General features: G+C 42.0%; 2 protein-coding genes across 2 annotated transcripts; both read right to left on the bottom strand.

Annotated features, from left to right (window-relative positions):
* Positions 1-843: 843 nt before the first annotated feature.
* Positions 844-5,119, bottom strand: LOC104456753 (UDP-glucuronic acid decarboxylase 2). Its single transcript, XM_010071611.3, has 7 exons — positions 4,230-5,119; positions 3,945-4,092; positions 3,231-3,310; positions 2,967-3,050; positions 2,617-2,691; positions 1,497-1,589; positions 844-1,329 (listed from the first exon to the last, which is right to left on the bottom strand). Exons 1-7 carry the CDS (start codon positions 4,854-4,856, stop codon positions 1,105-1,107), a joined length of 1,332 nt encoding a protein of 443 aa, XP_010069913.1. The 5' UTR covers positions 4,857-5,119; the 3' UTR covers positions 844-1,104.
* Positions 5,120-17,410: 12,291 nt separating this feature from the next.
* On the bottom strand, positions 17,411-19,922 carry LOC104456756 (transcription factor AS1). The gene is made up of 2 exons (XM_010071612.3): positions 19,557-19,922; positions 17,411-18,314 (listed from the first exon to the last, which is right to left on the bottom strand). Exon 2 carries the CDS (start codon positions 18,263-18,265, stop codon positions 17,642-17,644), a length of 624 nt encoding a protein of 207 aa, XP_010069914.2. The 5' UTR covers positions 18,266-18,314; positions 19,557-19,922; the 3' UTR covers positions 17,411-17,641.
* Between the last annotated feature and the right edge of the window lie 980 nt (positions 19,923-20,902).

A 20,902-nucleotide genomic window follows, 5' to 3' on the forward strand; every position in this document is an offset into this window, starting at 1 on the left:
GAGGTAGTATAAAATGTGTTTTTATTTCGGAAATATAAAATTTGTGCTGTTATCAAATACCTTTGAATATCTAGAAACAGAATCAGAAAAAATTATTTCTGAATAAAAATTATTTTGAAAATATGATGCTTATCAAACACATCCTAGTTTGTTAGTTTGTTTTTTAGTTGTGTAGTCAGCATCGTTCAGTGTTTCCATTGGAGGTTCTGATGTCATTGGATTTGGTCCGGCGGGCTTGTTCATGCATCCCAAGTTGGACAAAGTTGGTGCAAATAGTGGGGAGATTCACTCGAAACTTCACTTTTTCTTACAAGGCTTGGCTATGGCAGTTCACTTGAAACTTGATCCCTTGGCCGTTGAGGGTCCATTGGCCCGAGAATCCTAACGTCAACAGACTAATAATTGCACGAGTAAGGTCCAAACATGGGACCATCCTCTTAGATGGTCGCATGAACCTTTTAGTCGAGTGAGGCACATCAACGGCAGGATTCGCAGTATCCGGCCGAATCTATTAGTTGCAGGCAAAAAGTTTTCTTTTCCGATTCATTTTGGGACCAGAAGTTACTTCTGGCTTCCTAGTCATTCAAGTCGAGTTCCTAACATTTGAAACTTTGCGGGAATTCGGTTACAAGTTTGCAATAACAGGTTTCCTGCTTAGAAGATTGTAAAGTGCATGACAACAATGTATTCTATTTCGGGTCATTGCAAAATGGAAAGAATTTAAGATGGAGAAGTAACAGGAAACTCGGTCATATATTGCTGAAGCTGAAGAGAAATACAGGACTAGCTGTCTCATGGTGTTCCTCAGATGCGCAAGGGAAGGGCCAAAGAGGGGAAAACAAAGAAAAGAATTTAGAAACTTCATCTCTATTAGTCCACGGTTGATAATGACATGAAAATTACAAAGGAGGTAAATATATTGAATCGAGATTATGCATCTAAAAAGCTAGTTCCATAGAGAACGTAAAAGACTCTTGTGCTTCTCTACCGTCTGTGCCGGTACTGAAGATTTCTAGGTCCAGGGGAAGTTCCAGCGTGTCGTCCCACGCGATTTCTCTCAATCCTTCCCCTACCATCTCATTTCACTGTATAATGTGCTCCGACCTAAGAAGACGAACTGCCAGATGCGACTCCTTCCTTGTGGTCTCCGAAGACGCGCTGCCTGAAGTCCGATACCATAAGAGGCAGACCCTTGCGGAGCGCAACCTTAGGCTCCCAACCAAGCAACTCCTTGGCCTTTGTGATATCGGGCTTCCTCTTGTGTGGGTCGTCTTCTGTGTTTGGCTTGAACTCGATCTTTGCATTCGGATCGATTGTCTCCTTCACCACCTGCCAGCGTATGAATGACAAAACTATCATGTCATGTTCCATTTCGAGAACCAGCAAATCTTATTTGATTTTCTACAATCTCATATGCAGCTGATGTAACATCGCGGGCAGATAAGTAGTGAAAACATTGCCTTAAGGATGTTGTAGGAGAATTGTTCACACTTTACCTCAGCAAGTTCAAGCATGGTGAATTCACCAGGATTGCCGAGATTGAAAGGTCCCACATGCTCGCCTTCCATCAGACGCATCAGACCCTCAACCTATTGTCACATACAGCACATTGTAGAACGAGAGATTACTGCTAAGTTAGTAGATAAATAAGGTACGCTCGTGTTTTATACAGTAGCAATCAAGATGCAATGCCAATGCAAACAAATCCACATATCACCTAACTAATTTTCCATCAGCAAACATCATCTTTTGCCCATTTTGGAATTGTAACTTAGTTTATTGATCGAGTTTTTCAAGAGTAGCGCAGTGTCTGTTCTGCCAATGCCAGAGGCAGTTGATAGCATGAAGATAACTTCAGATAACAGACAACGCACAGAGAAATTTTGTTTCTCAGAATGTCAAAAATGCTGAAAGAAATACAAAGATCCCCACCCTCATTTATGAACGTACGGTTGGCACCGCATGCCGAAAGCACCCATTCGACTAAATGTTAGGTAACCACGGGACGCCGAAACGACCTAACCATATCTGATCAGCAATCAATATATGTGGTCCAAAGTTGTCCTTATAAAACTAAAAGTGGCCCAAATAGAACCATAGCAGTGAACCAAGTCACATGTAGGTTCCGTGCCACAGACCAAGTCAAGCAGAAAATGAAGTATAAAAGGTACTGCCCGAGGTCAAGGAAACAAAAATGCAAGAAATTTGCAGATTCTCCATGGTAAAAAGAAAATGACTTTACATCCTGCTGCGGTTTCACGGTTTTTGTTAATGGGTACACTCAATTATAGCGCATTCTGGACATATTCAATCACATACCATGTGCTTGCACGCTACTTGTCGTGGCTTTTACATGGGGCAAACACGTGAGGAAAAAAGGACAAGCATGTCTCAGTTTTTATTTTTCGGTCCGAATGTCCCTCTCAGTTACCTTTCATCAGCAAACCAGATTTGAAAATTCAAATAAAAGAGAAAAGAAGAAAGAAAGAAGTAAAAGAAAGTGCCTTTTGAGATCTGGAAAAGTAAAGAGGGTCGAGTTTGTTGACCGACACGAGCACAGAAAAATTCCAAGTTGATCGATGAGATTAAATTAAACTGAGAATGACCCGTGCTTACCAAGTCAGAAACGTATTGGAAGCTCCTTGTCTGCTTCCCGTCCCCATAGACGGTCATCGGTTCCTTCCTCAATGCCTGCATCATTGCCGCAAATCATGATTTTCCACGCATATTCCGCTCAAAATACACACACCCATCAGCATCAAACTCTCTCTCTCTCTCTCTTTCCCAAGCGCGACGTCGATGCTTCCAACCCAAAAAACAAGGCCGATCCCCAAAAAGCTCCAACTTTTACCGAACAAATACGCGTTCGCACGAACCCAATTGGAAGCTTTTTCATTCTACTTGTCCAGCGCGTTAAATAAACCAAAAAGGAAAAGTGGGGGAAAGGAGGAAAAAGAAGGGAGTACCTGAGCAACGAAGTTACTGACGACACGACCGTCATCAATGCACATGCGAGGGCCGTACGTGTTGAAGATCCTGGCAATTCTCACCTATACACAGACACACATAGATATGCATTGGATTTGGACCCCTCTTCCCTCAATTCCATAAAATTATACTGAATTTTACAAAAAATCAACATCTGGGGTGGACCCATTTTCTCATGGTTTTTTTATTTTTCTTTCTACAGTGACCGAAGGAGAATAAATTTTTTTTTTTAATCGTTTTACCTCGACACTGGCTCCTCGGTGGTAGTCCATGGTCAACGTCTCGGCAGTCCGCTTTCCCTCGTCGTAGCAGCTTCGGACACCTGTCTCGCCCCAACAACCAAAAACAAACTTCTGTCAGATCTCTCCCCATCTGGCCCCACCTGCCTGCCCAACTCTGACCCCCTGATTTAATCTCGGCCGTCCGGCTCTCGGACCACAGGTGGCCCACCTACACCTTCTCAGATCTCTCCCCTTCTCTCTCCGTGTCAAGTTCAAGGCTTTAACTAATAACCATGTTCTACAGGTTAAACTTCGACAGACCCAGATGGGACTTCTTCAAAGGACTAAAAAGAAATTTCTCGTATCCCAAATGGAGAGTTGAGCTTCGAAAACCAGATCCATCGACTCGAAAGCTAAGAACCTAATGACAGCTAATGATTCAGAGTTCAGACAGACGAAAAAGAATTGAACTTGTAATGAACCCTTTTTTCCATTTAGGACAGAGAGAAGGAATCTCATGACCATAATGACTTCCCCCCTCAATTCAGCTCGTTACGACAAATTTTCGTTATCAGCTAAAGATGAACCGTAATCGGCACAAGTGGGTAAATTGGCCCCAAAAGACAAAATTAGCAGGAATGGTAATACTAAATACTTTGGAATCATGGGCCGCTTCGACGGCCGCCGAACTCAGAACCCCGATGTAAGAGAGAGAAGGAGAGGGAGAGGGAGTACCGATGGGATTGACATTGCCCCAGTAAGTCTCGACCTGAGGGTGCTGCAGCGGATCTCCGTACACCTCGCTCGTGCTGGTCAGCAGGAATCGCGCCCCGACCCGCTTCGCCAACCCGAGCATATTCAGCGTCCCGACCACGTTCGTCTTGTAAGATCACGGAATTAAGGACTCCAAACTCACCCGAGATGCAGGAATTCGACAACCCCAAATAACAAAATTCAAAATTCAAACTTTCGAAAAGGGTAAATCGTCGGAAAAGGGGAGGTTAGGATTGGAAAGGATATGATAGTCTTGACGGGATTGAACTTGTAGTGGACCGGCGACGCCGGGCAGGCCAGGTGGTAGATCTGGTCGACCTCCAGGAGGAGCGGCTCCACGACGTCGTGGCGGATCAGCTCGAACCGGGGGTTCCCGAAGTGGTGCATCACGTTCTCCTTCCGCCCCGTGAAGAAGTTGTCGACGACGATGACGCTGTCGCCCCTGGCCATCAGCCGGTCCACCAGGTGCGATCCGACGAACCCGGCTCCGCCCGTCACCACGATCCGCAGCCCCTTCCGCTTCAGGCCGAGGGGCACCTTCCCGCTCACCGACCCGAACCCGGCGCGCTGCTGGTACAACGCGCGCTCGCTCTCGAACCGGTCGAAGCCGCCACCGTAGCGGGCCACGTGGGCGCCGGGGATCGGGTCGTAGGGCCCGGATCCGTACCCGGGGCGGGCCGATGGGCCGCCGGGGAAGACGGTGAAGAGGACGGTGGCGATGGCAATGCCGACGAGGACGAAGAGGAGGCGCTGCTCCCGGAGCAGGTAGCGGATCGCGCGGGCCACGGGGAGCCACGGCTTGTCGGGCTTCGGCGAGTACGCGTCCGTCACCGGCTGCGCGCCGTGCCCCCGGTAGGTCAGCTCCGACCCCATCCCGATTCCGGCCGTCCCTCCCTCTCTCTCTCTTCCTCGTGCGCTCCCGTCCGTCTTCGTTCTCTCGAGCTTTTCTCCGTCCTCTCTCTTCTCCCTCCCTTCCTTCCGGTGCCGATCTCAGGGACGATCGGAGGCCGGAGATTTCGAGATCGGAACGAGAGAAACGAAGGATGATTTGCAGAGAGAGAGAGAGAGAATTCGGGTCGGGTCGGGTTCGCCGGAAAACTATTCTCCGGCGAGGGGCGGTTCTGAGGCAAGCTCCTTCCTCGTATTTAAGCAGCTCGGGCCGGGTAAAGAAGGGCCGGAGTTGGGTTTATTTACGGAAAATGACATTGCCACGTTTTGAAAAGTAAACGGTTGCATTTCTTTTTCCATTTTGGTTTTTTTTTTTTGGGGTGGCGGTGCTGTGATTTAATTAGTTAAGTTGAAATTTTAAGGTGGAAGATTAATTAATTAATTAATTAATTAATTTATTTATTAAAAAACATTTAATTTTGATAATTTTTATTTTTAATTTGCCCATATTGGTTATAAGTTTGCTTCCAAGTTGGGGGTGGGGGTGGAGCTGTGACGTGCTAGTGATGGTTAGCTTTTTTGAGATTTTGTTTGAATCTTCCTCCCTCTTCGGTAAAAGTTCATAATTGGAAACTTGACATTAATCGCTATCGATGGGACTGGGTTTTTTATTCCCATTCGTAACTTTGATCGCTACACCTACTTATTACCTTTTATAAAAGGACAATAAAAGAGGAAAAATATAAATAAATAAATACCAATGAGCATCACATGGTACGCACACTACAAAAACCCTTGCATCTGTACAATAATAAAGACGGGAATCCAAGGAACGTAACCAACGTCCTTGGTTTTTTCGCTCATGAAACGTTCTGGTTAGTTTCGTCTTGCTAGATTCTCACCATTCTTGGATGTTTGCGCACTCATTGCCAAAAAGAAATTATAAATTTGGATGTTTAATCTAATTTTAAACTTTTAAATTTAATCAATTTAATTCAAAACCTTATAACATTTTTTCAATATAGTTCTTTTTTTTTTTTTTGGTAAAGGTTTTTCAATATAGTTGTTTCAGCCAATTTTAGTCATAAATCACCACTAGACATGCTAGTTATCCTATGTGACACGATCAACACAGATATGAAATTTTTTCTTAAATTTCTTTTAAAATATAAAATTAAAAAAAAAATTCAGTATTTTTTTTTTTTCTAAATCATAAGAATTGTCCATATCGACATCAATCGTGCCATATAAAATGACTAATGTTAACATTAGCAATTTCTGGTCAATATTAATAGGAAGAATTACATTACTAGATTGGCATTCGTATAATAAATTTAGGTCTTTTTTCGAGAATTATTTCCCTTTTGCCTGCACTTTCCTTCCAAGGGGATACAAGCTCAATGGAAACACAAAGGTCACGTGAAATACGAATGCAAATCGCCAGGCACGCTTGCCTTCTTGCGGACGAGCTTTAGGTACTGGATTTCTTAGGAGCGTTGCCCATTTATCAGCAGGAAAAAAGAGCACTCGCGATTGCCTTTACGCGATTCATGTGACGAGGATTCGATTGCGCGAGTCGATCCGCATGAGAATTGTCTACGAACTTCCGTCTTCAGTCGGGTAGAAGCGTTTGAACGTTGCAGCGGTTTCATTTCTCAGGCTATGCAACCGTCTGTCATTCATGCTATTTTCCCCCCTCCCTAAATTGTCGAAGTGCGGTCACGGAACCGAACCCGCAACGTCACGAAAAAAGGCAAGATATTCAAGAGTGCTACAGAGCATGTGAATCCGACGTATCTCCTTTCTTACATCATGTGAGTCTCACGTGAGGCTCAGTGAAATTAAAGGCTTAGATGCATTGAGCTCACATTCACCCAGATCATATAAGAAATTTTTTCATGGGGCGACTTGGTGAAACTATATAGCCAAAGTTATGGACAACATGAGCTTTATATGACGTCTTGATGTGAGATTTGGACCTTGAAATTCTCCCATGAAAAAAATGGGGAAAAGGAGTACACGTGAGCTCACAACTCGTACGCATATAGTCGACACCGCTTTTGTCAATTCAACGCAAAATCTGTCTTCCTTCGAACAAGCAAAGTTTCGTAAAACTTTGGTACCTAATCGAGTTATCAAACATATCCTCGAGGCAGAAGAAAGCAAAGCCAAAAAAACAAAAGTTAAACCCAATATTTACTCTGATAGGATCATATTACTATTTTCGGGTTTCTGGTTCGGTTCAATTTTTATTTTTTTTTCATTTTAACCCGGTCGGATCCGCAGGTATTCTTAAACTGATTTAAGAGGGAAACAGAAATGCCATGGTCTTTCAAGAACTTTTAAATACTGTGGTAAAGTAAAAGCTTTCTTACGAATTCAAAAGAAAAAATTGATGCCATTAATATAAACAAAAAGAGGGCCGCTCGGTTCAACTGAGAAACCAAATTAAAAAAAAAAAATTCGAAGGGAGGGGAATAAGGATATAATGATGATTAGTCCGCCATAATCAAACACGTTTGGCAGCATCCCTTTTGAATAATAATGAAATTGTCTTATAGGTTGAATCCATGGGTCCGCAAGTTGGCCATACATATATAAAATAATAAAATAATAACAATTAGGTTAACAAAAAATATCATTACCACGACAAGCCTTGCATCCCATATGGAAGTTTCCAAAACTAATCTCTAACCATCTGGCCGACGAAAATCGTGATTTTGGCTTTGCATCCATCCCTCATCATCAGGCTGCGCAAGCAAAAACTTCAGTACACCCACTCTGAATAAACAATAAGAACGACCCCATCTCTCACCTACTTGGCTCGTGGGACACCCTAATTTGCTCTCCTAATGGCTCTCAACCCATCGATCTCGATCCAAAAATATTAAAAAAATAAAAAAAAAATTAGGCTAACCGAGCCTACTATATGCTCATAGACATGTCGGTCGCTGTAAAAAAAGTCCTAGGTCCTGCCAAAAACGAAATGGGGCTAAGGTAGTATGTCACCATCGCGGCATTAACCATCTTTTGATATTCCCGTTTCAAGCACCAAAGCGGGGCAATCTCTGGTCATTATCGGATATCAACCCCCAATCATCATTCTAACTACCCAATTATTAGTGTTCATCGATGACGCTGGGAGACCGGTTCGCCAGGCTTGGACAGAAAGATTTCTCAATATTCTAATCGAAGGTTTCGACCTTGCCAAGCCGGATTGCAAGAGTAGGAATGAACTTCGATTAGGGTTGTCCTCTAAATTGGAATTTAAAACGCAGTTTCTGTTAGTTCTCCGCCATGTGAATGAGTCTGCTTTCGATTGGAATCCAGCGGGAGAGGAAAAATGATCATTTTAGTGGCTTTCAATGGAAGTCAAGGTTTACTTTGTCAAATGATAATGATAGATAGTTTATAAAGAATAAACAAAAACGGAACCTTCCCTACCAGTAGGTGACCCCGAAGGAACCGCCCCCGGCAATTGCCCATATCGAAATCGACCAAACCGAAAGTTCTGTCTAACTTGGTGGCGAAAGCATGGAGTGATTCCGAATCTCGTTTGCATTAATTTGACTTGGCCGATGTGCACACCGCTTTGAGTATTTCGGTTTGTTAGAATCCATCATTAGGCATGTGGATCAGTCTTGTTCTAATTTGGAACTGGAATGTACTAATCTAGCTAATTCCGAATGATTTCCGATTTCAAAAATTTGGAATCAAGAATAACCAGTGTGGTTCTTAGTTCCACTTGAAGAGCCGAACCGACGGATTGATCAAATTTTTAATTTTAATTATTTTTTATTGTAACACAAACTCTAACTAGTAAATTATCTTCTTCTTTTATTATGGGGAATTTCCTAGTTATAAGAATAAAATAAACATGAATAAAATCATTGGTATTTCACAAACTAGTTAATCAATCCAGTTAAATTCAGTTTTAAGATGGGAACTGGCCACCTTGAAAGTTGGAACCAATCACCCCTATCCATCGTCACTCTCCCTTGGACCTCTTTTAGCTTTTCTTTGTTTAAATTTTTCGTTTTTAAAATATGTAAATTGATTTTTAAAATTACAAGAAGCTTTCCTTTTATCTTTTCTTTTTTGGAATAAAATAATTATAATCTGGTTTACCGGGAGAATGCAAAAGGGTTGCTGCTTTTGATGAAAAGTCTTTTGGGCGTGTGTATTACGTCATCATCACTTTTTCGACCACAAGGCAAACCATATACTAATACTCGCGACGCATTCATTGTATTACCTTTTCATACTATGAAGGAAAGGATTTGACCTTGCACGTGTTCTTCTTGATTGAGCATCCATCAATATTTTGTGCAAGGGTCCACTTGCCCCGAGGGAAAAGAGGGAAAGAAAAGGTCCACCTAATAAAAACTTAGTAATCCTCATTTAAGACAAGATTAAGCTCGAGCCTATTTGAATTTCACAAAGCAGCGTGGCAAATTGTGACTTTATATAACCTCAATTCCCTCAAATTTCGTGAAATTTATTTATGGGGTGGATACTGGACCAACCCATTTGATAGTGAATTTCATTCTCCCTCTTTCTTTCTTTTTTTCTTTTTTTCAATAGAGTGAATTCATTTTGTTAAGAGACAGGTTGGGGACGTATATTTGGGAATTAACTTATAACTTTTCTTGCCAGTACAAGTACAACCCCAGCCCTAGGAATTATGAAATGATATTTTTTTGATGTCAGACATTATATAGTGCAATGATTGGTTTGATAAAGCATCGGCATTGCACAGGAGGGGGTGGACCATCTCAGGTCCGAAAACATCGTATTATTATTACCTCCCGGGCCACCCATGAGACTTCGACATCGACCGGAGACAAGTGGACAAATAGACACTAGACTCCAAAGACATTCAATTAAATATTTTCCCTGTCTCTAAATTTTTCCTCTTTCTTTCTTTCAATAATTTTCAACAAGGTCCATTGTTCTATATATCTCATGGTACAGAATATTTATCTTGAAGGCCAATACCCAATCACCGCATGCCATGATGGCTCCATCTTGTAAAGCATCAAGTCTCGAGTCCAATGAGAATTCTCTTTTCTCGAACAATTCGTATAAATAAGACCCACTCTCAAATGGTCACTTGAATACTTTTTTTGGAGAAGTTAGTTTATATTCTACGAAATTCTCATGTAAACTCTCTGTCACTCGGGACCCCTTCAGTTGTTCCAAAAACATGTAGGACAAGCTGGCTCAACTCGGTTACAATCCTTTTTCCTTCACGGTTTTTTGGCCAGATCTTTGTTTTCCCGGTTCAATCCGGTTTTGGCTTTGTTTAGGCCTATTACCTCAAGTTAAAGCTCTAAGCCCACTGCTGTCCATGTCAGTGGGGAAGACTAAACAGCAAAGATCTGTCATCTTCTCCCTCGGTCTGGTCTTTAGAGTCGGCCCCAAGTGGAAGAGAGAGAGAGAGAGAACGACATCTTCAGTCGCACGTCGCAGGAGCATTGCTTTAGAAGCGACGTTGACCCTCCTCCTTCCCCCACGTTGCGCTTTACCAATTCCCACGTTTCCACACCAACCCCATAAAACCACATGATCAGTAGTAGATCTAATCCCGTCGGTCCGAAGAACACACAGCGGGCAATTCAATGATCAAACAGCGCATTATTGCACAAATAATTGGTGCGCCAAGCGATCGTCTGAATTAGAGAACAAGGGAGGGAACGTGCATTTGACGACGTTCCCTTTTATTTCACGACGAACGGGCGGTACTTTTATTGACTGGATTATCACGTAAATCTCACTGTCGGCTGAATAATGGTTGACTTTGCCCCCATTGATTATGGTAGCTGGCCGTTGTCAGATCGGTGTATCCGTTCCTAACATACACGTGCGGTGGAAGAGGATCAGCTTTGCAATCCCAGCTTTCCGACATATCTCGGTATCTCCCCCGGAAGAACTTCTAGTGCCATCATAATCGCCGTTCTCAATTTTGTGGATTCAAGTATGGATAGATCGTCAGACCACAAGAAGAAAGTATGAAGAGATTGATGTACTTTAATCCATGGACATGTTTAGTACTTGGTCAGTATAATAAGAAGTTATGCCTTTGTCGTTTGTGCCCCCATTTACTAAATCTGGATCAGGGATATATTATATTCCGTGAGAGACTAAATTGATAAGCTTTTATGCTGCGTTTAATTAGGTTCTTTTGAGGTAAACCTTTAAGCAAATGCAAATGGTTTTAGATCAAAGGGGTTCTCAAAATGCAAATTATCTTCAATAAAGTGTAATTTAAAATTGTATTGAAAAGCAACTTTACTTTCAACATTGTCTGGAAAAGTTATACTTCAAGAATTTTACAATTAAATTTTTTAAAAGAACTCAAATCCTTTGCTAGCATTCGATGAAACACCTAAGTCAGTAGAGAGCCAAATCTGGCTCTTGCGGCCTTCACTTGAGGCCATGCAACCCTTGCTTGGGGTCATGTGACCTCAAGTGAGACTCGCTAACACTAGATCTAGCTCATCGATAGTCAGATCTGGCGTCGCGCGAGGCATTTACGGTGAGGGCAAGTTTGAAATTTTGAAAATTTAGCAACGGCATAACAAAAAGAAAAAAATAATGCATTAATATTTCTGAAATGCTAAAGTCCAAAGTTCCTATAGACCTACCTTGTGCTAAGGCATTTTAGAGGACTTTGAAAATATAATACATTGCCCCAAAACTTTAAAAAAAAATGGTCAAACGCCTTAGCATTTTGGCAGGTCTTTAGAGTCCGAAAGACTCATGGGAAAGCCCTTCCCAAACGCAGCCTCTTCGTGAGCGCCGGTTGCTATGTGAACATTCACGGCTTGGTCCAGGAGTTTTCACATCGATCATGCTGGGCGTACGTGGGGCGTGCGTCATTTGTGGCTTGGTCTTCATGTCCAAGACATCGTGCGACAATTTCTTCCTGGTCGGCAATATCCGTACAGCTTCTTCACATTGATTCCAATTAGATTGGTCATCGTCAAGACTTTGGAGACGGTGGGAAATAGCCGAGTGATGCTGTTACAACATACTCTCCTTTGATTTATTTCTATCATGGTCTCAAAATTTTCTTCTGCTTGATGTACTCTCTAACGTAACAAAAGTGAATGGCGCAATCTGGTGCTCTTTTTTTTTTTTTTTTTTTTTTTTTGGTAAGGAATCTGGTGCTCTTTTTATGACAAAAAAAATAAAAAATTCCGGTTCTCTTTGCATAGCGCCGACCATCAACTCTGCGGCGATCGCACACTACCCCACCATACCGCCATCATCACCTCTGGAGTCATTGCTATAAGGCTTGCCATCAAGCGGATTTCGAGACTGCCCGTTGAAGTTGCCCGTCCTTAGATCGGACGTCACGACTCCGCGGTCGGACATGGAGATGGTGTTCATGCGGTGGCGATGATGGCATACGCGTTTGTGGTGGTGTAGTTCGTGCTAGGCTGCTAGCTACGATGCCGGTGGTGGTCAGGTTGAGTCTGGTGGCAGCGGCGGTGTTATTCAAGTGTGGCGGCTGGGGTGGCTGTTTTGCTCACGTGGGTTGAGCATGAGGATTGGTGCTATTTGCCTAAATAGCAAGACCTGCACAAAACAATAATTGCTCTTTTTATCTGACCTCCATGTTATTCTCTCCAATGTCAAGAGAAAATATTTGGTGGTATCAAAGCGCCAGGTCAGCTGCGGACATAGTGCATTTATCCAATTGGACCACTCACGATCTCATATGTGGCAAAGTATCGTAATTCAATAAAGAATAACCTGCAAAAGCTGAAGATAGGAATCATAAATGAAGGGCGACTTCATTTAAAAAATTTGGGGGGGCCCTGGCAAGGGCGAGGCGCTGAGGAGAGGAAGGGGAGGCGAGAGCAAGAAGATGAAGGTAAATCTGGGGAAGGAGCATTCGAGACGAGGAGGGAACAAAGCTGTGATGTTAATCACTCTCTTGAAAAAAAAAGTGGGTTGAAGGGGGAGAGAGAAAGCCGAGCGGCCACATTAAATATTTTAACAAAGCTGCCATGCATTTATGATCTCCATGAGTTGTCCCCGACTGGATAAATGCGCGCCGCGTATCAAACAAAGCACCATACATTTACGTCCTTCCTTCCCTGGCTTTCGTTCGTGGTTCAATTTTGAACGAGACTTTCGATCAATGGTCATCCCCAAGGGACTTGGACTTGGATGTGTCGAGACAAAACGGACAGCTAAACACACATGATGTCATGATGTGGGAGTCATTTTCACTAGTATTAGCTTTCCTAGCCTTAGAAGAGCCATCAAATGACTTGACGTATAGCCTTCGAGAAATGCGTCCATCGACCATTCCCATCGATTTCCGGCCCCAGAAAGAGACTTCCCCAGCGGAATTTTCTCCTTTGACAGCATGCGAAGCGATAAAGAGAGCAGAGCAGGAACCTAACTTCCCATGGTTCGCCTCCATTAATGACTGCGCCTGATGCGTTTTCCTTGTCGCCTCTACAATATTTGAGCGACGGATGTCCGTGGAGAGTTTGATTCTCACATCAGCTCTTTCCCAATACGCATCATTTTCAGAGAAAAAGGGAGCTCTTCGAGGCTGACCACGCTATATATATTAGCAGTTAGGCATGAAGTTTGGCATGGACTTTGGGGTGGTCATCGCAATGACATCGATCGCGGTGATAAAACGCCCGCCATCCACGGGTTTACTATTCAAACCAATTCCCCCCACATAATGTCAAAAGAAAGATTAATATACATGTCATTGAACCAAAAGAGTCCTAATCATGACCTAATAGAAACCCACTGCATCACCTGGTATATGTAAATCAAAGAATTTGGTTAGGTTCATTCCAGTAGACCAAACCCGTTTCGCTACTAGAAAACTAAGGACCACACTTGATGCCACTTGAAATTCTATACCAACAACTTTACCAATAGAACGGATCCACAGGATATTTGTTGTCACTAGAAATTGCTTCTTGAGTGGGCGGAAACCACTAGGCTAAGAGAAAAAAAGCCACATTTCATGGAGATGCTATTGGATAACTCAATCAAGCGCTAAGAAATCAAAATTAAAACATTCAATATCTGATGAGATTAAATCACATTTAGTAACATCAACTAATTTCTAGAAGAAATAACTAATGTCCATCCTTATCGGTGTTTAAAAGGTGTTGTGGGTATCATTTATCATCTACAGAATTCCTAAACATGAAACCATTCGAACCATAGCAAACTCACACGGGCTCTTCAAATTTGTGAAAATTTCAAAAAAATGTTCTAGGTCCATTGCACTTGAGCTAATTTAATCATAATTTTTTTGACGATTTATCATTATAATTATTCCAATCAATTTTGATTGAAAAATGCTAATGTGATAATTTAGTTAGCATCGACCACCATCATATGTAAAGTGATTGGCATTGATGTAGATAATTAAAAAAATTCTAAATTTATTTAATTTTTTTTTCCTTTCCTAATGGCTAGTCTTAGGTGATGGCCACAACCCCAATAAAGGTAATAAATAAATAAATAAATAATCAAATTAGAAAAATTGAATTTAAAAAAAATTAAAAAATTATACACTTTAATGCCGGCAATACCAAGTAAAACAATTGATGTCTATGTCAGCGAATTTGGTTCAAAATTGCCTAGATAAACTCTATTGGCAAATTATCAAAATGTTTAGAAATAAATTGGCTAAATTAAAAGGTTCATGATATAATTAACACAAATGCAATAGATTTAATTTTTTTGCAAAATTTCACCTCCAAACCCATTGGTGGTGGGCTCATGGACAAGCATATGGGTTCGAATCAAACCCACAAGAACTTTAGTGGCCCTTTGACGATTTGGGAGAACCTAGTCATGAGCTAATTTCATCTGATTTAGTGCTTCAGTGGATTTTTCCCTTTGAGGTTAAAAATTTTGGGAGAACCAAAAATAGAAAAATCATGAGCTAATTTCATCTGATTTATAGCTTGAGATCATCCACCAAGTCACTATCTCCCAACATCAAGCTTCAGGGGAAGGTACAAACTTTGCTCAGATCGATAAGGATCGTGATGAGCTCATTCTAATTGATATTATCTGGGGTTTCTTTCCATGGCATAAAGCATCAACTGTGTGTAAAAATAGTAGTAATTCTGAAAATTCCAAGTTGCAACTCGATCTAGTTTTCCCTTCATGATTTAGCGACATTCGGCTCGGGTCAAGTGTCCCTGGGCTTGAATGGCATGAAATCTCAATTCAGCATCGATTGGATACCAGACGATGATGTTCTTCTCCGTATCTAACTTCCACGGCGCTTTGCACATGTCAAACCCCGCGCCACATCGCTTACATTCCCTTGGTTTCGCTCGCGATTCCATTTGAACGAGACTCGCCCTTCGATGGTTGGTCCATCGGTGACTCGACACACGACTTTTGAGAAACGTGTCCATCGATCATTCCCACCGATTTCCGCCCTAGAAAGAGACGTCTCCAGCGGAGGTCATGTTGACGAAACGAAGAAATGAAAGCAAGGCAGGCGCCTAATTTCCCACGGTTTGCCTCCATCAACGCCCGCGCCTGATGCGTCTGTCCCGTCGCCCATACAAAACTAGAGCGACACATGTCCGCGGAGAGTTGATTCCGACACCAGCCCTTTCTAAATTCACATCATTTTCAGAGGAGAAAAGAGCTCTTTCGAGGCTGACCACGCTTGTATTTAGCTGTTAGGCAAGGAATTTGGAGAGACGTCATTGGAACGACATTAATTGCGGTGAAAAGAACCCCGCTAATTACGGTACATTATTCAGACCATTATCCCCCCATCGTCAAAAGATCGATTGATACGTTCCATGATAGACACAGTGGCATTTAATCAACGGAGCCTTAATCGTGACCCAACCAAAAGCCCGCCGCATCATCTAGTATATACGTAAATCAGTCTTCCAATAGTCATTATATAGTGCGCCAAATCTGTTTCGATACAATAAGATTAAGAAACACACACAAACTCCGTTTATTTTACGAAATAAATAATTTAAAAAATATTTTCATTAAAGTAATTGTTTATATTGCCTAAACTAGTTGGTAATAACATATTTTCATGAACGATGATTTTTTTTTTCATTCATTTTTATAAGTAATCATCTTAGAAAAATATTTTCTAAATTTTTAATTTTTCATGAAATAAATACACCATAGATGCCACTTATAATTCTATACCAACACTTTAGCAAAAGAGTAGATCCACACTAGATATCACATCTCATGGATATGCTATTCAATCACTCAATCAAAAGCTAAGAAAACAAATTAAGACACTCCATATCTAATGTGATTAAGCACGTCTGGTGACATTAACTAATTTCTAGAAGGCATAACTAGTGTCCATCCTTAATTGTGCTTAAAAGTTGTTTTGGGTATCGATTATCATCGACAAATTTCCTAGGCATGAAACCATTCGAATCACAACAATCTCACATGGGCTATTCAAATTTCAAACCCATTTTGTGGGCTCTTAGACAAGCATGTGGGTCATTCACTAGAACCAACAATGGAACTTAAGAAAACTTGCTTTGTATTGCAGAAGTAGTGGATGTTTGGTACACGTTTTGTTTCCCTATCGGCGGACGAGATCGCCCGCCTCAAACCGACATAATGTCGTCTACCATCTACCGACATAAATTTTGTTCTTTTGTTGGGTCATTCACTAAACCAACAATGGAAAAATTCGTTTGGTAACGTCAAGTAATTTCAAACAAAAATTCTCCATAAATAAAAAGTAGTCGGAGAATAGATTTGAAACGAAACAAAAAGTATAAAAAAGTAACTTCTTAATCTCGAGACCAATTCTTAAAAATAAGTTATTTATTTTTTTTTTTTCTTCTTTGCCAATCGCCACCCCTAGTTGTCACCTACCACCGACGGCCAACCGTCGTAGCTCATTAGCCGACCGCCACTATCACTACCAGCCGACTACAATCACCAACTATTGCCAATGATCATTGATGTCGCGGCCACCAACAATGACCGTCGACGTTGATGCAGCCAGTGTCGGCGCCAACCAGTGGCAGAGAGTGGTGACGTCAGCTGTCATTGGCAACGCTCGCGCAGTGACAATCGGCTACTATCGACAGCAACAGTAAGGAAGAATAAAAACAAATTATAAAAAATTCTACATTACAAATTATTTTGTAATTCGTACTAAATATATTCTGTTCTTTTTCCATTCCAAGAATATAAATTTTGTATATTTACCAAACACGTTTTTACTAAGAAATTATTCGGGAATAGAAATAAATAAAAAAAGAGATTATTTTTAAAAAGAAATTATTTTTTTACTAAGAAATTATTCGAGGGAATAGAAAGCAAAAAAAAGAGATTATTTTTAAAATAAATTATTTTTCGAAACAAAAGCATTGCCAAATGGATCCTAAGAGGTCCCGAGGACTCTGGAGAACCTTTAGCATGAGCTGGCTAGTTTCATCTGATTTTTTAGCATATGATGTCATCCAGCAAAGTCACAGTCTAGCAACTTCTAGCATCAGGGGAAGGTACAAACGTCCCTCAGATCAATAAGGGTCACGACAAGCATCCAATTTCACAGCCCACCACGATACTTTCTGACTGAAATAAGATGCAACATGTTCATACCTGAAGTCAGGACGGGCATCAATTTCCAATGATTCAAAGCCTAAACAAAGGATTCACCATATAACAACTACAATCAAACAGTGTCTTTGACATGGAAAGAGGAGGGGGTATTGCAGCTAAGCAAGCCTAATGTACTTAAAATTTCCTCAGCGCCCGCTTGGCTCGGCGATCCTTGGCCGGTACCCGATTTGCTCGACGAACTTTGAAAGCCGGACGTGCTTCCCAGCCCACTGGTCAGCCAGCTTCTGCTCTTTAGCCTCCGCTTCCCTCCGGAGACCCGCCAGCTGCTCCCTGTATTCCGCCTCGATCCTCTCCAAGCTCACCTTCTGCTCCTCCCTGAGGGCGTTGATCTTCGCCTCAATCTCCTCCACTTTCTCCCTCCTCCGCCGGGCCCGCTCTGACTCCAGCTGCATCTCCGTCCTCCTCATCCCCCACGCTGCCTCCTTCCTGTGGGCCGCCATGGCGCGCTGTACTTCCTCCAGCTCCCTCGAGCACTCCACGAGCTCAGAGAACAGTGCATTCTCTCCAGAGGCGGGGCCAGGCCCACGAGAGAGGGAGTTAGCTAGAGTCAAAGAGGAAGCATGGGGTTGGAGCCACGGGATTGGAGTGGCGGCGACTGTTGAAGGAGAGAGGCTCAGGGTGACAGATGGGGAGGGCGGCCTGAGGGTCGGATTCTCGTTGGAGTTGGAGAGCCATGGAGGAAGTAGAGTCGGGGAGGGGGCGGGAGGATTGTTATTGGCATGAAGATATCCACCATTCGAAGTCGCCATCCCTTACAGCTTTAATAGAGCAGTTGAATCCTCAATGTACAGGCAGCCACTGATCAACATTGAAGATGAAAAGTTTGTCACACAAAATCGACATTGTTTATGACGAATCGAGCAAACGAAGAAAAAGCAGGTCTCGAAATAAGAGAATTTTTCCAATGGTTTCAGAATTATTGCATATACAAGCTGACTGAACTTGAGGCACTTCAATTATCAAAAAATACATTGCTCTGTTACCATAAGATCGATCTTTCTTATGGTCTCACTGATCTTACTATGTTGAGGGCATTTAACATGGCTTCCTCGTCCTTTGCGATCTATTAGGCCTTATAATTCGTACCAGAAAATAGTTCTGTAGTTCTCTGTGTCATCTCTACAACTCGGTCACCTTTGAATTTGTTATATATGCAATCAATTATCATAGTATAACATAAAAGTGACCTGAATGTTAGGATAAGTGGAATTATATAGGTTATGACTAGTGAGCAGCAATAAGAGCAAATTCATGATACTCACTTGTTTATCGAGCAAAAGAAAGGGAAAAGGTTTGTTTAACAGGCCGAATTCTCATCTAACACTTTCTTCATGAAAATGCTTTATCTTAGAAAAGATCCATTGTCCCTTATCTTCTTTTTTGTTCTTTGGACAAAAAAGAAGGTTTCTTTAATCTTGAAAATCACTTACCCTGTCAATCATGTGTGTAGAAATAAATTTTCTACAGGCAGCTTGAACTCTAGGCAATTCACATGTAAATCAAATTCACGCACTAGGAAGCTTTTCGTTTATCTTTTTCCAAGCAGACAAATACTACGAGAGGTTTTTGAAGATCATTGCAACTTTTTGTCTCTTCCTACAGTTCTATCACTCTTGTCTCGAAGACTCTGGCACTGTCATCATTCATCAGCACCTCCAAATAAAACAGGAATTAATCATGAAGTTCTTGGCGCAGAGAGAGAGAGACAGAGAGAGAGAGAGAGAGAGAGAGAGATTGAAGAAGCTCAAGTACAGACAGTAGGGAGAGCACATAAGAGACTTGTTAGAGCAAGACATGAGAGCATCTATAACACAACACATTACACATGCAGGCTACACGCATGAAACAGCAAACGGGGAAACGAGGAAAAAGAATCTTCTCAAAACTCCCAAACTCGTCTCTTTTCTTCAAGAAAGAGGGAGAAAAGGAAGAGCAGAACCATAACTGCAGCAAAAGAAACTGGACTGACGTTCGGAAAAATAGGGAAAACATAAACGGTGGTGAAAGCAAAGACTGCAGGAGCAATTAATAGGGTCTTACGCAGATGCCCATGTCCAGCTCAACGTCGATGAAGATCGCGAGGAAGAGATCGGTGCGAAATCTGGAACGAAGTAACAAGGGGAATGAACGAAACTGGGCTCGATGGAGGGAGGGAAAGCAGAAAGAAAGAGAGAGAGGGTGTGGGGGTCTGGTTTGGTTTTAGGGGTATGTGATGAAACGAAGCAACGGGGAAGAAAAAGCAGTGGCCAGCGAAGGATAGAGAGAGAGAAAGAGGGAGAGAGAGAGTGGAGGAGTCCGCGTTTCGCGGCACAAAGAGACGAGGGTGAGGGCGACTTCACCTTCGGCTCTGCCATTTCTGCGACCACTGCTCCCGAACAGAACTCTCGCTCTCTCTTTCTCTCTCTCTCCCCTTCTCGTGCAGGTGTCAGTGATGTGTTACATCCATTCTCTCTCTCTCTCGATCGACCTCTTTTGTTTTCATTTACCTTTTTCCGCCCCTCAGGACAGTTCGCATGGTCGCTCGTGCTGCCCATTTCTCACTTCGTGTGCGTTTTTTTTGTCTTTCCACGAGAATTTTACTCCTGCGCCGGGTAATCAATGCCCTCTCTTTCTACATCGTCCTAGGCGTTCCCATTACTTGAAAGCATTCGAACGAACGACCGAATCACCTTAACAAAGCCTTCACCCATTTTACATTAGTCAAAAGTTTTTCTTCCGAATAGATTCACCTTATACATCGTCTTCTTTCACGTGCCCATAAACGTTAAACGAAACATTATCGTCTCCACCATGTGCACCGTCTGCGGATGTTAAACTTTGGGAAAATTTCCTTTGAATATCACCAAACGCGCACTGATCTAAATTTACTGTCTGTCCTTGGAAGTCTAATAAAGGAAAATGAAGAAAGAAGGAGAGAGAGAGAGGATGGGGGGAGGAGGAAGGTGACAAGGTAGTACCATGGCTATGCCAGCAGCCATGCTTGCCCGACTGCATAATGCGTCCATGGATCATGCCTACCTCCTATGCAATCAAAAAAGTAGTCATAAAGTGCATGTTTTTGTACTTTCTTACGATCTAATTATTTACGTTGAAATATGATATCACATTGATTGACAGTAAGTTCTAAATACTCATTATATTTATATGATCTCTTTTTATTTATTTGTTTAAATTTATGGGTTGGACTTTCTAACATGATATCAGAATCAGTTATTCTTTATGCGAATGTTTAAAATTTCACGTGAATGTGTGTAGTCAAAATTCATGTGCAATTCGTAATCCTACTTGCATGTGAGTGAGGGTGTTGAAATATGATCCCACATCGATTAACAATGAGTCCTAATTTCATGTGGTCTTTATATTGATGCGGCCTTCCTCCACTTATT

This window comes from Eucalyptus grandis, chromosome 8, assembly GCF_016545825.1.
Source record: "Eucalyptus grandis isolate ANBG69807.140 chromosome 8, ASM1654582v1, whole genome shotgun sequence".
In the NCBI taxonomy this organism is placed as follows: domain Eukaryota; kingdom Viridiplantae; phylum Streptophyta; class Magnoliopsida; order Myrtales; family Myrtaceae; genus Eucalyptus; species Eucalyptus grandis.

What these genes read in the sequence shown, in the direction of transcription:
- LOC104456753 (XM_010071611.3), bottom strand. Translation starts at nt 4,856, where the DNA reads ATGGGGTCGGAGCTGACCTACCGGGGGCACGGCGCGCAGCCGGTGACG. An exon ending in GGGCAATGTCAATCCCATCG is followed by an intron (nt 3,311 to 3,944) that starts GTACTCCCTCTC and finishes GGGGCGAGACAG; the next exon opens with GTGTCCGAAGCTGCTACGAC. An exon ending in ACCGAGGAGCCAGTGTCGAG is followed by an intron (nt 3,051 to 3,230) that starts GTAAAACGATTA and finishes GTCTGTGTATAG; the next exon opens with GTGAGAATTGCCAGGATCTT.
- LOC104456756 (XM_010071612.3), bottom strand. Translation starts at nt 18,265, where the DNA reads ATGGCGACTTCGAATGGTGGATATCTTCATGCCAATAACAATCCTCCC.